Source organism: Muscardinus avellanarius, assembly GCF_963383645.1.
Source record: "Muscardinus avellanarius genome assembly, chromosome: 11".
Taxonomy (NCBI): domain Eukaryota; kingdom Metazoa; phylum Chordata; class Mammalia; order Rodentia; family Gliridae; genus Muscardinus; species Muscardinus avellanarius.
The window spans coordinates 94,324,060-94,342,624 of record NC_137797.1 but is presented as its reverse complement, the minus strand read 5'-3'; the positions used below and the strand labels follow the sequence as shown (position 1 = coordinate 94,342,624).

The 18,565-nt window shown below is 38.3% G+C and overlaps 1 protein-coding gene across 2 annotated transcripts in view; it reads right to left on the bottom strand.

Annotated features, from left to right (window-relative positions):
* Nucleotides 1–18,565, bottom strand: part of ERC1 (ELKS/RAB6-interacting/CAST family member 1) — a gene marked incomplete at both ends in the record, with an annotated part of 441,980 nt that overhangs the window by 65,884 nt on the left and 357,531 nt on the right. For both annotated transcript variants that reach the window (XM_080705759.1, XM_080705760.1), the window contains one exon: nucleotides 4,621–4,719. In XM_080705759.1, coding sequence (XP_080561885.1) covers nucleotides 4,621–4,719 — 99 coding nt within the window. The remainder of the gene's footprint in view (nucleotides 1–4,620; nucleotides 4,720–18,565) is intronic.

Below are 18,565 nucleotides of genomic sequence, written 5' to 3'. Positions count from 1 at the left end.
ATTTACCGAGGAGCCATGGGATCATTACCAAATCATGCTCAAATTCTAGTCAGTAAACTCAAAATACCTTACAAGAATGTCTGAAAAGAGAAGGAAATGAAGAGAGAAATGGATTTTCTGTAGGGCGAGAGAAGTGACTGCCACTATTTTTAAGTGGAAGTAATCCCTGTCTTCATGTCTTAGGAGGGTTCCTTGACAGCTAATTCTTTCAAAGAACATGCCACTGGGTAGATGTCTTTCATATGGAATTTCTTTACAAAATTCAAGGTGTTCTCCCAAGGGAAAAATTTCTCAACATAGAGAAGATCAAACTTTTGGTGATGAAAGGAAGATACAACCATTGATATGTCTTTGCTATCTTTTTCTGACAGCCACTAGTCCCTCTTTTCAGACCACAAAAATGCCTGGGGACCTTGTGTCACAACTTTCAAATCTCTGTCTTGCATTGTGCCCTACAAAATGAGGGCACAAGACTAGATGGTGATAATAGTAGTAACTAACATTTACTGAAAATTTACTATTTCCTCTAGATAGAGTTAAGTCAATGATGTCAACAGCAGAAAAAAAAAGAAAAAAAAAGAGCATACAGTACACAGCACTTGAGAGGTAAGATACTGTTTAAAGCATTTTACACGCATTAATTTAGTAAATTTATTCACTGACCCTATGCAGCAGGCATTAGTGAACTCAGTTCCATAAAGATGCTGTAGTTTAGAGAGTTCAAGTTACCTTCCCAAGGTCAAAGGGTAGGTGGAGAAGCCTAGATTAAAAGCTACACAGTCTAGCTCCTGAGACATTTGTCCCACAACTCATCCACTTCTCACACAACTACCACCATCTTAAAGAAGAAGTCCATAATCTATCTTGTCCAAAGTCACAGGTAACAGGTGGTGATGTGGATTTGAACACAGGCATTCTGCTCCAGAGCCTGCTCTCTGAACCTCATGCTCCACCACTCCAGGAAGTGGCTCAAATCCAACCCCCTCTTGGCTCTGTGATTCTGATTCTCTTCCCACTGGAGTGCTGATTATCTTCAATAAGGCTCAGACTTTGCCATCAATTGGTGTCTTGCAAAATGTTTTAGATGCAAAACACTGAACTTTTAAAATTGATAAGAAAATTATCAATTTCAGGTTTGAAATTTTGATGAAAAAAATCTGTTCTCTATAGAGTTAGCAAGGAAATTAATAAAACTGGACAGCAAATAAAAAACTTTTGCAGTGTTTTAGGGGGTCACTCACGAATTTCTTCAGGTACAATTTTTATGATACAATGATGCTTGTGGCACATTTTAAAAAGCCTGAAACACTGTATCTTAGAAATTCCAGCTACAGCAAGTTAACTGCAATTGCACTGTGTTAAACCAAAGGCAGTCAGTAGTTCAGTGTAGTAGGAGCTCTAGTGCAGCAACTTAAAGTAAAATAAATAGCATTTAAACTCTTGCTAGGAATTATCTATTCTGGTAGAAGAGAAAGGAAAAGAGAGACTTACATTTCTTCATTTTTCAGTCTCTAGATAAAGTTACCTACGGGCTTTGTTCCTTAGAACATGAACATGTTTCTTTTAATTAGGTAGAAAAAGGGATTGCAAGCAAAATACAACCCTGTTCATGTATGTGGGGAAGACCTTGCTGCTGAGGCAAGCCAAGAAGCTCCCAAGTTCTGCCAAAATGAACAAGGCAGAATCCAGTTAACAGAATTCTGAGAGACTACTGTTAACTACCTTCCCCAAATGTATGGCCCCTGCATGGCTCATGTGACCCTCATAAAGTGCAGATAGAGAAAACGACAACACGGATTTTCTCAGCATCTGCTTTCTGGCAGGCAGCACATTGGTCCAAAGAGCCTCCAGGTGATTCTGTGCATTCCACCTTCGCTTGCACCTTCAGGATAAAGTGGTTTGAAAAGTTGCCCATCTCACAGGTACGGCCCCGTTCCACAACTTACCTCTCCATCCTTGGCTGTGATCAACAGTAAGAGGGCTACACATGTCCACAACATTTTAAGCAGTTTAACACCAAGACACAGACATTTCAGGAAGAACTGACTCCAAAACAGTGAGATCACCAATAAGCATGGGCAGTGAGTCCAGGACGTGCAGGCCACCAGTATGTGTGAACTTATTAATCACAGTTATTACTCTTTCTAAGAAAAGGATTTCCTGAGTCAAACCTCAAGGGCATCAGTTCAAAGGGAGACACTGCCCCAGCTGGACTACTTTTCTAGCCAACTGGCTTGGAAAGAAGAACCTAGACAGTGTCCTGGCAACTGTTTAGCACAGCAGAGGTTCTGGGAAGAGAGGGGAAAGGATTCTTCAGACTGACTTCTAAGAAAGTCTTCCTTTACTTCTTTGCTCCTCCTTATTTTTAAGGATAGTCTTGAGAGCAATGTGAAGGTCTTAGGGAATATCCCTGAGAATTCAGTGTACTCTTTAATAGATAGGAACAAAAGTAGTTGCAGTATAGGTGCTTTGTTTTTAATAGACAATGTATAATTACCATAAAAATAGAAACCCAGGCTAACTGGCAGAGCATGTGATCAAATTTCTAATGACAATTTGATGCAAGTAATTACAAACTTTAACAGGACACTGTAAGACAAATTTATTATTAAAATGATAATTAGATAAATTAAATTATATGCCCTGGAAGTTCTCCCAAAAATGTATAGAAAGAAGAAACTATAAAAGTGACTATTAACACACAACAAGAAAAAAAAAAGCCACAAAACCCAAACCCCACTATGTCAAAAGCACAGCAACACACACAAGAATCATGTGGAAAAAAAAAAAAAAACAAAGAGCACACCAAGGGATTTCATGAATTATACAGAAACAGAAAGTGAGAGTGATTGTGTAAAAGAAAAATGAAAACAAAAGTCATTTCTGAAGTCAAGGAAAGCTGTTTCTCACCGTTCTGAACAAAATGGCTGAACTAAGAGCATCTGATTGGCTATGCCCATATACCCTCCTCCTCATCCTATGGGGAGAGATGACAAAGGGAGCAATGCCCAGGGCAGCATGGGAATGAAAAAGAGGTGGTTAGTATTAAAACAAACACATAGGCATAATGCAGCAGAAAAGTAGTTCTTGAAATTTTTATTAGATTCTCATTCCCTAAACTAGTTAAATTAGTAATTAGTTTATCATTATACATCTGCTCTTCCTGCCTTTCCCAGATGTTGTCTCTGAGCAAAATTCTTCAGCCAGGGGCTTTTCTTTATGCTTTACTTTTACTTCGCCCTTTCTCCATTTCTGATCACACTACCCTCCCCACCCCAATTCTATCTCTTATCAAAACCTATTTCAAAGGGAAGGATCTAATATGCATCTTACATACCCTGGTATCAGGAAGCAGGCAGAGAAAGCAAAGTGATTTCTTGGCAGGGAAGGACTGCTGACATCAGGCAGATAGTTCTCCACTTTGCCTACATTTTGTACCATTTTGGTACTTTTTCCTACTAAAATATAAGGTGTGCCTCAACTGGCTTAGTAAATGTCAGTGTATTAAAACTATAATTTCTGAATCTTAGAAATAAATAACAATTTGGCTTTCACTGCTACTTTCATCTGTAGTATTTCCTGCTGCTTCTCTTAAGATAGTACTACAGCTATCATCCAGTAGAGATGTTTAGCAGGGGAGTTTTCCCTGACTCTTTAGTCATATGGATGTAATTACTTGACTATTATTTTTTCCCCCTTAGTTATATATTTTAAGACTGGGTGTGATGGAGATGTTGAAATCTGATTTTTGGCAATGGGATATGAGGTAATCTGTTCACCACTCTCTCTCATCCATCACTTTCAAGATCTTGGGAGAGTTCCCTTCTTCCAAAAAACTGGAAGTAGATACGGCTTTCTTCAGACACATGAATGTCTCTATTGTACTGATGAGAAGTTGAAGGCAACAATTTTCAAATTTGAGAATTGACACGCTAGAGGGAACTACCAAAAAAACTGACCAAAGAAGCTAAGATTCAGCCTTCACTTTTAATAGGTGATGAGCAGAGATTTCCTAACTTGCAATTAAACAGGGGAAACCTCTACAACTGAGTTGTGCCTCACTAAGCTTGCAAAGAGTATCATTCTTTTCTTTTTTTTTTTTTTGTGGTAATGGGGGTGGAACCCTGGGGCTTTTCTACCTCCAGGCTATACCCCCAGACCTATTTTTTAATACTTTATTTGGAAATAGGGTCTCACTAGGTTGCTGAGAGCCTTACTAAGTAGCTGAGGCTGGCTTCAAACCTGTGCGATCCTCCTGTCTCAGCCTCCCAAGTGCTGGGATTAAAAGCATGTGCCACCATGCCCGGCGAGTGTCCTGCTTTCCTACTAAGGCACTATATCTTTAAAAACAAAAGCAGGATTGATTTGTTTTAAATACAACTCAAGGATTCTTTGTTATTCTCAAAATTTTCAAGAGTTTGCTCTTAAAATATTCAGGATGACCAACTTTCTGTACAGAAAGTGAATCTGTGCTTTATTCATTTTGTTTAGAAAAATGAAAGTTTTCAGAAACTGAATTAGCTATTTACTTTTCTTCTAATTTATACCCCAGAATTTGAAACAAAATACATATAAATAAAAGCACAGTTTTTAAAATAAACCATTTGGGAACAGTCTTACCTGGTCCGGGGAGGGTTTATGATTTGTTTGATTGGAATGGGAGGACTTGAAGTGGTCATCCTCATAGTTGTCGGCCATCAACTTCATTCGATTTTGTGTCTAAGAAGAAATCATTCACAGGGTTAAATTCAGGTAAACTTCTTATGATATACTGCAAAGCAACAAGTACCTTAAGAATTTAAGTCGGATAAAACCAGCACTGTCTTCAGTAAAGGCAATTAAAAACAGGATTTATGAGGCCAGTAGAAAGCATCTAGGCACTGCTGTGGACTCAGTTGTGTCACCACCACCTAACAAAGCCCTGACCTTCAGTGTCACTGCACCTGCAGAATCTTTAAGAGGTAATCAAGGTCAAATGGTGTCATAAGGGTGGGGCCATAAACCAGTATGACTGTGGCCCTGTAGGAAGAGCAAGTGAGAGATCTCTCTGTAGTTTTTTGCCATGTGAAGATACAGAGAGAAGGTGGCCTTTGTAAGTCTGGAAGAGAGCCTTCACCTGGAACTGAATCAGCAGGTACCTTTATCTTGAGTTTCCCCATAGCCACGACTGTGAGAGAGGAGAAAATGAGTTTTTGTTGGTTGAGTAATCCAATCTATGACATTTTGTTATGGCAGCCTGAGATGATGAAGACAGGCACATAAACTGGTACAGAAATTTCCTTTGGGAGAGATAATACACCTAAGTCACATACTTTACATATTGGTTTTTTTTTTGGTATTAGAGATTGAACCCAGGAATATTCTACCTCTGAGCTATACCCAGACCCTATTTTTTTTTAAAATGGGGTCTCACTACATTGATGAGGGCCTCTCTAAATTTCTAAGGCTGGCCTCAAACCTGCAATCCTCCTGTCTCAGTTTTCCAAGTACTGGGATTACAAGCTTGAACCACTATGCCCAGCTCATTTCTTATTTTTATATTTTAACATAAACATTGGATTATACTACACATAGGACACTATAACTTTGTTTTTTCACTTTATGATGCATAAGAATCATATTTCTATTATAAGAATCTTCTCACCTTTTTAAACAACTATTCTATTTTTTGGATGTTATATAATACAAAGGTCTTTTTTTTTTTTTGGTGGTACTGGGGTTCCTGGAAGCCCTTCTACCTCGGGGCTACACTCCCAGACCTATTTTTACATTTTCATTTTGGAAACAGGGTCTCCTAAGCCAGCGCACGGCTGGCTTCGAAACTGCGGGATCCTCCTGTCTCTGCCTCCCAAGCGCGGGGATTACAAGCGTGCGCCACCACGCCTGGCCAAAGGTCATAAATTTTAATGGAAAAAGCTGATCTCCCTTATAAATAAAGTGACTATATAATTATCTACAAAGTTCAAGAGAATCATTTGGAAAACGATTACAATTTACTCAGTGAAATGATCAGACAAAAGCTATATATATAAGAAATATAGGCGCTTTTCTTTATACCATCAGTAAACATTTCAGGTCTTTCTCTTTCTTTCTTTCTTTCTTTCTTTCTTTCTTTCTTTCTTTCTTTCTTTCTTTCTTTCTTTCTTTCTTTCTTTCTTCTTTCATGGTACTAAGGATTGGATTCCAGGGCATTCTACCTCTGAGATATATCTTTAACATCTGTCTGTCTGTCTGTCTGTCTGTCTGTCTATCTATCTATCTTTTTGTGGTAGTAGGGATTTAATCCAGGGGTAGTCTACCTACAAGCTATACCACCAGACCTATTTCATTTTTATTTTGAAACAGGTCTCCTTAGGTGAGAGTCTCAGTACTTGCTGAGGCTGTCCTTGAAACTACAATCCTCCTGTCTTAGCCTCCCAAGTACTGGAATTATAGGTGTGTGCCACGATGCCTGGTTTATTTTTTATTTTGAAACAGAGTCTTACTAGGTTGATAAGAGTCGTGCCAAGTTGCTGAGGTGTCTCCTATTCCGCCTCCTAAGTACTGGTATTACAGGCATGAACCACTATGCCCAGAAAATTTGACTTTAATTTAAAAAAAATCTGTTTTGCTTTTGATCATTTGTTTTTTATTTTATACTTTTATTAGTACAATGTAATTATACATCATAGTGAGATTTAAAATAATACAACAAACCTGCACACATCACTTGGTTTCCTTCCTCCTGTATCTATCCCCTGCTCCTCCTCCCTCCTTCCTGGTAAGAGCCAGTGCCTTGTATGGACATAACTTTACCTGAACTGTTAGTCCTTCCTCGATCCTTGTTTTTCCCCTCCCCTCTTTACTCCCAATTCCCTTCCATTTTCTACTGTTTTCTCTCATTTGACTGAAATCCATATTTTTTCTCTGGTTTCCATACATGAGAAGGAACACATGACCTCTGACTTTCTGAGACTAGCTGACCTCACTCAGCATAATATTCTGTGGTTCCATTCATTTTCCTGCAAATGACATAATGTTCTTTATGGCTGAGCAAAATTCACTGTGTATATGTAGCACATTGTCCTTATCCATTTGGCTGTTAACTGACACCTAGGGTGGTTTTATAATTTGGCTACTGTGATTGTGCTGCTATAAACACAGGTATACACGTATCACTACAGTATTTTAACTTCACTTCCTTTGAAAAGATACTGAGAAAAACTTTTTTTTTTTTTTGGGCAATACTGGAAATGGAACCCAGGGGCATTATACCTCTGAGCTACAACCCCAGCCCTATTTTTTATTCTTTATTTTGAAACAGGGTCTCCCTGAGTTCCAAAGGGCCTCACTAAGTAGTAGCTGAGGCTGTCCTCGAAGCGCGATCCTCCTGTTTGAGCCTCCCAAATGCTGTGAGTGTACAAAAGCGTGTGCTACCGTGCCCGGCAAACTTGACATTTTAATACATAAAAAATTGTGTTCAACTGGGTGCAAGGGTACACACCTTTAATCCCAGTGAACTGGGAGGTTGAGGCAGGAGGATCTCAAGCTCCAGGCCAGTCTCAGCAACTCAGTGAGGCCCTGTCTCAAAATAAATAAGTAAATAAAATTTAAAAGGGCTGGGGATATAGTTCAGTGAAAGAATATCCCTGGGCTCAATCCCCAGTACTCCCTCCACACACAATCTAATTGGTTATCTTAAACACATTTTCTTTTCTAGAGGCATAAACAATACTTGGTCTAGTTCCATAAAAAAGTTGAGAGATAAGTGACAATAAATGCCTGAGCGAGTCACTGGGCTGGGGTCGAGGTTGCCCAGTACCAGCGCCCAGCCGTAGCCAAGCTCCCCAAATGCTGGGCCTCAGTTTCCTCACTTCTAAAATGAGAATAACAACAGTTTCTCTTCCAAAAGATTGCTGCGAGGATTAACCAATTTAGAAGGGTGCCTGACATAAAATAAACACTCCAAAATTTTATCATTATCATAATCATTTTTTCATGCCATTAAATATTATTCTAAAATCTAGTTTTTAGCTGGGCGTGGTGGTGCACACTTGTAACCCCAGCGCTTGGGAGGCTGAGACAGGAGGATCGTAAGGGTTCAAAGCCAGCCTCAACTACTTAGTGAGGCTCTCAGCAACTTAGTGAGACGCTGTTTCCAAATAAAGCATAAAATAGGTCTGGGAGTATAGCCCGGAGGTAGAAAGCCTCTGGGTTCTACCCCCAGTACCACCAAAAAAATAAATAAGTAAATAAATAAATAAATAAATAAATAAGAAAAATAGGGCTGGGGGTGTAGTTTGGAGGTAGAATGCCTCTGGGTTCCATCCTCAGAAACACTAAATAAATAAATAAATAAAGTTAGTAAGTTTTAGGTATATCTCCAAGGCAGTAAGTTCAATCCGCAATACCACACACACACACACACCAAATTTACTAATAAAATAAATAAAATCTAGTTTTTCCTTGTATAGCACTCAGCTGAATAAATATTTAATAAGGGGAGACTTCCGGGAAGATGGCGACCGAGAAAAGCGGGGCTTAAGAGTCCCGCTAACAACCAATCTCCATTACCACAAAAAGAGCGCCTTTCATAGCCAGAAAACACCATCACCAGAAAAACAAAAAAAACCACCAGGCTACAGAGAGAAAGCGGACTGAGAACAGAGCTCAGGGCCACAGAGGAGACACACGAGCCTGAGGACGCGGCAGCAGCGCCATACTGCCGGCGGCAGCGGCGAACTCAACGGACGACTACAGCAAGCCAGGTGAGCCGCTGCGGAACAGCCAGGCGGGATCTTTCGGCGCAGACAGCATTTAAAGCTCCCAGTGGCTGAGCTCAGCACACGCTGCAGGGACTCAGAGTGGAAATCAAAACCAGAGAAGAAAAAACACGCCAGCCTCATGGCCGAGGGCGTGGCAGAGGCGCCATATTGCCACCGGCGGCGGCAGCAGCAGTGAATTCACCGAGTCCAGTACAGCTACATCTGCGTACTCAAGAACAGTGAGTCAAATTGCGGGCCACAGAGGAGAAATCGCAGTATTGGGCCTCCTGGAACTTGACCCAGTGAGGGAGTGGTGGTGGCAGAGATATCACACTATAGGAGAACGTGCAACCTGGCACCCCCCATAGGTTAAAGCAGCCTCTATCGACTCCCTGGGTCGGAGACTCTGTGATACAACCCAGTAAAGGAGTAGTGGGGTCTGAGATAATACAGACTCGAGATCCAGAGCACCTTAAGTGAAGCCATAGTGACCCAAGGGAAGAACCCAGAGAAGGCACAAACCTCCGAAATCATGGGAAAGAGGAATAACACTGGAGTAATGAATGTACACAACCCCACAACATCAGAACCTGATAAAACAGAAAATCAGAGATTTCTAGAAGATCAAATCAGGAAAATAACTGTAGAAATAATAGAGGTGCTTCGAAAAGAACTCAGAGAGAGCCAAAAAGAGATAAAGGATGCAATTAATGAAGTAAAGGCCTCAATTCAAAGCACAAACAACCGATTAGACCACATGGAGAACAGAATCTCGCTCTTAGAAGATGAGCAATCCAAAAATGAATGCATAGTTTCTAATCTAGAAAAAAATATCCAACAGCAGGAATCTGACATTGAAGAAATATGGGCCCATCTTAAGAGAGCTAACCTAAGAATAATTGGAATAGAGGAGGGAAAAGAAAGTGATACCAAGGGGATCAACAATCTCTTCAAGGAAGTAATAGCAGAAAATTTTCCAAATATAGAGCAAGAGGTTGATACACAGATCCAGGAAACTTATAGAACTCCCTTTAGACAGGATCGGAGAAGAGGATCCCCACGCCATATAATTGTCAAAATGACCAATGTGGAAGCCAAGCAGAGAATCTTAAAGGCAACAAAAACAAAGGGCCAAGTGACATTCAGAGGCAAACCAATTAGAATCACTCCAGACTTCCCAAACCAAGTCATGAGAGTCAGAAGGGCTTGGAGTAACATATTCCAAACTCTGAAAGAAAACAACTTCCAGCCAAAAATTTCCTATCCAGCAAAACTTTCTATCAAATTAGATGGAGAAATAAGAAGCTTCCATGACAAACAGAAACTGAAGGAATTTATGTCTTCAAAACCAGCGCTAGAGAAAATACTCAAAGAGATTAACTACAAAGAAGAAATAGGTAACACTCACCAGAACCAGAGAAACAAGAGTTTCCATCCAACAGACAACTAAGATTGGTTATCTGTGGAGATTCATTATTTATGTTAGTCTTTTACCTATCTCTAAGTTGTATTGTTTGCCTTTATTGTTGTTAATTTTTAGGATTTCTGGTTGGAATATTAATATACCTTCAGATATAGCATTTGGAAATATTTTATCCAATTCTATTAGTAACTTTTAACTCTGTTTACATTGTCTTTGGATATACAATATTTTCTTTTATTTTTTAGGGAGTTTGTATATTCTTCTGTTGCCTGTGCCATTGAAATCATATCCAAGAAATCACTGCCAATTTCAATGTTGTGAGGTTTTATGACCCAGATTTTCTCCTAAAAGTTTATAGTCTTAAGATTTATATTTAGGTCTTTTATCTATTTTGAGTTAATACTTGTATATGGGATTAGGTAAAGGTCCAATTTTATTCTTTTCCATGTAATTATTATTTTTCAACAATATTTAGTTAAAAGATTATTATTTCCACCACCAAATGTTCGTGGAAACCTTGTCAAAAATAACTTGACAATATAGGGAAGAATTTAGCTCTAGGCTTGTATTTAACTCCAATGGTCTATATATCTGCCTTTAGAACAGTACTACACTGTTTCAATTATTGTAGCTTTATATGGTTTGAAATCAGAAAATATATATCTGCTAGCTTTGTTCTTTTTCAAGATCGTTTTGGGTATCTAGAATTCATATTCCATATTAGGATAGATTTTTTTCTGAAAAATAAATATATAAATATATGATAGTTTCACCTAAAAAAACAGAAAAAAATATGCTCTAGTAAGAAAGAAAGCAAAAAGAAATATTGAAATGCTATCTTTAAATCATCAAACACTTGGTATCAGACAAATGAAACTGTTATGTGAGATTATCATTTTTAATTTTGGATAAATTGCTATAATACTAGATGTCAACCACTAAGCCAAGCATGGGAAGGAGGGATGGGGAGAGAATGGGGTGGGGATCGGGTGGGGGCTGACTGGGCGATGTGTGCATGTATGTCTACAAAAGTTTGTATCCCACTATGATGTATGAATACAGTGCACCAATAAAATAAAATTTAAAAAAATTTAATAAGTCTTATATTGTTGGATATTTAGGTACTTTATATTTTTACTTTAATAGAAATGTGGACAGCCAGGTGTAGTAGCATATGCCTTAATCTTAGTACTTGGGAGGCTGAGAAAGGAGGATCACAGGTTCAAAGCCAGTCTCAGCAACTTAGTGAGGCTGTCAGCAACCTAGTGAGACCCTGTTTCCAAATTAAAAAAATAAAATGGGGCTGGTGGCATAACTCAGAGGTAGAATGCCCCTGGGTTCAATCCCTAGCAACACACACACACACACACACACACACACACACACACACGTAGGCAAAAGAAGCTGGGCATGGCGACACATGCTTATAATCTAATTGTTTGTGTGGAACATGAGATGCTTAATATTGAATACCTGATAGCAAGCATAAGTTTAAAAATTTTAAAAAGCAATCCCAATAAAGCACACAAAAATCCATTTTCAAAGCAGAAAATATTTCAAATACTTCTTAGGAATAAGTATTCCTAAAAAGCCCAAAGAAACTGACCCCAGCAGAAATATAAGACCAAAGATTATTTATTTGATCCATGTAAGCAAGTTAAGCAAGAGTCATAAGAACTTACTTTTCCATTTCTAAAAGATATATGATCAAAGTTCAGTGCTCCTTGGACCAGTATTGAGAAGTTTTGCCTGAAGTCTGTTCCCCTCACAGTCATGATGTTGAGTCCTAAATATCTGACAGCTCAAGGGCAGAGATGCTACACAGACCATGTAAGTGACTCTGCTCTTAAGGAGCTCTTGTCCTACACTCTTCCCAAGATAAGACCAAACAGCAAGAGGAGTAAGTCCTTCATGTTTTACTGGCATGAAAGGCACTTTATATCCAAATGTCTTCCCTCTTGAACTATGCCTTGTGCACAAAGTTGAAAGGAAGGAAAAAAAAAGGGAGGGAGGGAACAAGGAAGAAAGGAGAAAAGAAAAAAGGAAAATGAAACTTGCCGAAATGAACTTCTTTAGTTATAAATGTGGAACTATGTATTTAGTTCAGAGTTTATTCTGTTGGTCTTTTCTTCCAAGATCAAAATGTCAATGCCCGAACAAGATGCTATAGAAAACTATATTTAGTAGAAAAATACTTACATTACACCAAGAAACAGCTATGACAGGACAGTTAGCTGAACCAAGATTTTAAAAGAAAAGGTTGAGTTCCAATCAGATTTATGTTGTCATTATTGGCAAAACTATGCGAGTTCTACCAAACTAAAAGAAATTTATTAATCCTTTAGTAGAGACCTGAAAGGACATCAGATTAAATCACTGCTAAAATTAATATATTTCTGACAAACAGGAAGATGACAGGTGAGTCTCTTTATGACTCACAAGTTGGTCTTCTGAGCTGTCCTACTATGTCCTGTCTCTTCTCATGAGTTGCAACTTCAGAATGAGGCACAGAGAGGCCAGCACTGTGGCACATGCACGCCCCCCCACAAGATGCCCCCTTTCTTTTCTAGGGCTTCTCAACACTTCAGGTATGGTTCTCCAGTTGTATTTCGTATCTCACAAACATACTCATTACTTACTGAGTTGCTCAATCTAAAAATTTCAAAATATAGCCGAGTGTTGTGACACACTCTTGTAGTCCCAGTATTTGGGAGGCTGAGAAAGGAGGATTGAGGTTCAAGACCAGCTTCAGCAACTTAGTGAGACCTGTTTCAAAACAAAAAATAAAATCGGGTTGAGAGTGTAGATTGGAGGTAGGATGGCCCTGAGTTCAATTCCCTGTACCACCAAAAATAAATGAATAAACAAATAAATAAATAAATCCTCAGAATCAATGCTGATGCCCTGTGTTCCCCTCATGTCTGCATCCAGTGTCCCTTTGTAAGGGACCATTGGCCCTATTTCCAAATTTCCCCCCAGCAATTAGTTATACTGTTTCGTCTACATTACCACTGGTCCACTGGTGCTCTAGCTCACTGCTTCCCTCTACTGCTGCCACAGTTCCCATCTTCCAATAATAAAAGCTGATACCAACAGTACTCCTGCTTAAGGAAAAAAAATCTATCTACTGGTGGCAGAGTACAACCTTCACAGTAAACAGTACACCATGGGCCTTCCTGTATTTTACCATTCCATTCTCATTTCTCAAAGCCTTTAATGTTTCTTTTTTCCTTTCCTCTTGCCTTTCTTCTTTCTCATTTAGTAATTATATTTTTATACATTGCTGTATTTGCTAATATTTTATTTTGAATACTTAGGTCTAATTTCATAAGTAAAATTTTCCTATAACTTCCTGGTATTGTCTCTAGTTTTAGCATCAAATTTATGCTAAACTCATTAAATGAATCAGGAACTTTCCTCTTTATTGTATTTTGTAGAACAGCGGCCATAAAGTGTTGTTTGCTTTTTAATATTTGATAGGACTTAGCTCTAATAACAACGAGGCTTTGTATTTGGTGGCAGGAAGATGTCAAACTGATTTAATTTGTTGGCTTGGAAAGTTATGTATAGCATAAAGAGCATCATATTTTCCTGATTTAAAAAGTCTGTTTGGATTTGGTAATTCCAGTACTTGGGAGGCTGAGATAGGAAGACTGCAGATTTCAGGGCAGCTTTAAAAATTTAGAAGACCCTGTTTCAAATTAAAAAATAAAGGGGAGGGGGGTGGGGGGGGGACTGGAATGTAGCTCAGAGGCAGAATGTTCCAGAGTTCAATCCCCAATACTAAAAGACAGTCTCTTTTATAACTATAGCTATGTCTTCTTTTTCTTTAACAAATGTGGTTTTTACCTGTATTTGGTCTCTTTCTTCTTGAACAATCTATCCCCATATCTTTCACATCTAAATCTCTGTTTTATAAGTCTACTCAAAGAATTAGCGTTTAGTTTAATCTTTTCTACAGATCTTTTTTGGGTGTGTGTGTGGAGACTGAAGCCTTGAACCCAGGAGCATTCTGCCTCTAAGATCCAACCCCAGCCCAATTTTTTATTCTTTATTTTGAAATGGTCTCGCTAAATTTCGGAGGGCCTCACAAGTTACTGAGGCTGGCCATGAACCTGCAATCCTCCTGTCTCAGCCTCCCAAATACTGGGATTATAAGCATGCACCAACATGCCCGATCTGTTTCACTAATTTTGACATTTATTTCCTTTCTTTATCTTTTGTGGTGTGATTTACTGATGCACTTCTAGTTTCTTGAGCTAGATGCTTAGCTTGCCAAGTTTCAGTCTTAAAAGTTTAAATTTCCTCTAAGAACGACTCTACCAGTATCTATCTCAAAGTTCAATATAAAATATTTTCAATTTTGTTCTAAATATTTTATGATTTCCATCTATTTGCAATTTCCTTATTTTGCAATATTGCCCCTTCTGACTTTTCTCAAAAGTCCTGTGAGATGACTGTTGTAGCCTTTCAGTCTATTTTCCATGTCTACTAATTTCTCTTTCACATTTTCTATCCTATTTATCTCTGTACTGTAGTCTGAGTAATTTCTGCAGTGCAGATGTGTTAACCTGCCAACTAAGTTTTAGATTAAAAAGTGAATTTAATTATTATCTAGCAAACCTACATGTACTTTAAAACACAATCCAAGCTGTGTTTTAAGGCTCAAACACTGATTGAGTATTATGTACCAAGCATCATTGTAAGAGATTTAGTAACTTTATGAGTCATCATAGAAACAACATGAAAGAGGTACAATTTTTCACATTAATTTTGCAGATGAATAAACTAGGGTGTAGACAGCCTAGGTAACTATGTGAAGTTCTTACGACAAGTAATTTTCAGGGAACTCTATTTAAGCCATCATTGCATTGTGCTTTTTGTTTGCTTTTTGTGGTACTGAGGATTGAAACCAGGGGCCTTCTACCTCTGAGCTATACTCCCAACCTTGATTTATAATTCTTTACTTTGAAACACGGTCTGACTAAGTTGTGGGAGGCCTTACTTAATAGCTGAGGCTGGCCACGAACCTGAGATCCTCCTGTCTCAGCCTCCCAAGTACTGGGATTACAAGTGTGAGCCCCCACGCCCGGCTGGGTTGCGCTTTTTATTTCATTTGCCCTCTCGTTGTAGCAGTGTGAAAATGGCATAGGGAGAGACAAATAGATCAGTGGACCAAAACAAAGTTCAGAAAAAACATCTTAACTTTTATGATCAACCAAGTCAATACTTTTTTTCAACACATAGTGTTGGGACAAATGGACACTCATAAGCAAAACAAAAAACAAGAAAAAAGTATTTCAAAGTATGTATGAGTCTTGGTGAAATGCTCATATACTGCAGGTGGGATTGTAGTGGTACAACTCTTTGTAAATCAGCTTAGTAGTTCCTTGAAAGGGTAAACATGTAGTTACCATATGGTCTAGCAATTCCACTTCAATGTACATATCCAAGATTATTGAAAACATACTTCCATGCAACAAACTATTAAAATTAATCATAGCAAGCTGGGTGCAATGGCACTTACTTGTAATTCCAGTACTTTGGAGGCTGAGATAAGAGCATTGCAAGTTTGAGGCCAGCCTCAGCAATTTAGCAAGACCTTGATACAAAGTAAAAAGTAAAATGGAGTTGGAGTATACTCAGAGGCAAAACTTCCCTTGGTTCAGGACCTAGTACCACCTACTAAAAAAAAAAAGTCATGAAGCATTTTTCATTATAGTTAAAAAAGAAACCCAAATATTAAACAACTTATAAGTAGATAAATTAAATGTGGTATACCTCAACAGAATATTTCTCAGCCACATAAAGGAGTAAAATATTGATGTACTTTATAAACATGGATAAACCTTGAAAAGATTATGCTAAGTGAAAAAGTAAAAGGCAACTTGTGATTTTATTTATATGAAATGTTCAGAGCAGTTAATCCATAGAGAAAGGAGATTAAAGGGAGCCAGGCCTAGGGTAAAGGGACAACGGCTAACTAGGAACACTCTAAACATCAGAACCAATAATGCTTTCAATTTATCAGAATATTAAATGTATAAAAAGTTATTATGCTGCATGGCTAAGAAAAATACATTACTAACACTACTACTACTACTACTACTACTACTACTACTACTACTACTAAATACAACTACTATTATTTGTGGGAGTGGGGACTGAATCTAGGGTCATTCTACCTCTGAGCTATACTCCCAGCCCGATTTTATTTTTTATTTTGAAACAGAGTCAGTCACTAAGTTGTAGTGGGCCATGAACCTGTGATATTGCTGTCTCAGTCTCCCAAGTACTGAGATTACAAGTGTGTGCCACTATGCCTTGCTGGAAAAAGACACTTTAAAAACAGGAGATTGTGGCAATGGCTGTGTATCTTTGTAACTTATTAAAAACATGAAACTGAAGCCAGGTGTGGTGGTGCACACTTGCAATCCCAGCATTTGGGAAGCTATGACAGGAGGATCATGGCTTGCGGCCAGCCTCAGCTACTAGTGAGGCCCTTCGCAACTCAGTGAGCCCCTGTTCAAAAATTAAGAGTAAAAAATAGGGTTGGGAGTGTAGCTCAGAGGTAGAATGGCCCTGCCCCTGGGTTTAATCCCCAGTACCAAAACCCAAAACAAAACAAAAAACTGTATCTTTAAATAGGTAAAGTGCATGGGATATTAATTAGATCTTCATAAAGGTATTTAAAATAAGTATAAACATTGTCTAATCATGTGAGTAAATAGTGTTTTTTCTCTTAATAAAAAGAAAAATATTTATCATTACCAAAGTTTGCTAGAAAATCAATTCATTAAATAATCAAGTAAATAAATGCTGTGTATGTATGTATGTATGTATGTATGTATGTATGTATGTATCTATCTATCTATGCACAGACTTCTTTTGGTCTTGTTATTATGATTGAAACGTCAGGGAAATAGAATACCTCTAATAAATGGAGGCAAGTTAAATAAACGATCTTAATAAATGATGTAGTATTCATACTGTGGGCTTTTACTATGACATTGGGGTTTCTATGTCCTTTTGACAAGACACCTATATTTGCTTTCTGGAAAAACAGCGTATTCATCTTGTACATTTCTTGCCCTGATGGTTATCAGCCACTTTCCCAAAGAGCTCATTTAATGATCTATTAGTGTCTTTAACGTTATAATTTAAATGTGTCCTCTCCAAAATTCAGGTAATATTATTAAGGTCATAAGGGCCCTCCCCCTTATAAATGGGATTAAGATTCTCATAAAAGAAGCTTAATGCAGCATTAGGTTTGCTAGTCTTCAACCTTCTACAATGAGAGGACACCGCAACAACACCTTGAAGGAACGGCAGCCCTCCCCAGGCAAGTGTAGTTGCCTGCACCCTAATCCAGACTGTGAAAAATAAACTTTTTGTTCTTTTTTTTTTTTTTTTTTTGGGTGGTACTGGGGATATAACCCTTCTACCTCCCGGACTTATTTTATATTTTTATTTGGAAACAGGGTCTCTTAAACCAGCAAGGGGCTTAGGACCTGCGCGATCCTCCTGTCTCTGCCTCCCAAGCGCAGGGATTACAAGCGTGCGCCACCATGCCCGGCTGTCTTTTCTATTTTTTGAAAGAGGGGAAAAACAATGAGTTAAGTTACTTTATTTTTATGGTACTGGGGATTGAATGCAGGAGTATTCTACCTCCAAACTATACTCTCTCAGCTCTATTTTATTTTTTATTTTGAAACAGGGTCATGCTAATTTGCTGAGAATCTGTGATTGCCCTGTCTTACCCTCTTAAGTACTGCCCGGCTAACAGTTATTCTCCCCCCCCCCCTTCGGTATTGAGGATGGAATCCAGGGCATTCTACCTCCTGGCTATACCCCCAGCTCTGCTTTTTTATTATTTTGAAACAAGGTCTCACTGAGTTGCAAAGGGCCTCACTGAGTAGCTGAGGCTGTCCATGAACCATGATCCTCCTTTCTCAGTCTCCCAAATGCTGGGAATACAAGCATGTACCACGACGCCCAGCAAATGCCATTTGTTTTATCTGCTATTATAATGTTTTCAAAATACCAACACCAATATAATTACTATCAACATGCCTTCAGAATAAACCTTAAAACAACTTCACATTTTTTCCTTCTCCTTGGACTTTAGCCTACTGAGGATGTACAGAAAAACATCTGTACTGAAAGTCTAGCTGAAATAATTCTTTGCTCTATGTAGTTATGTTAATGACATATAATCAGATTGTTTTCAAATTTCATGAATTGATTTTGAATCAATCTAATTTTATTTATCTCAGATCTAATTTTATTTGTGATTTTATAATACATACATTTGATTCAAGAGTAAAAACTCTAACTAGGCATATTCAGAGAAGACTTGTCTTCTCTATCCTGTTCCTTCCTTCTATTTGCAGGTACC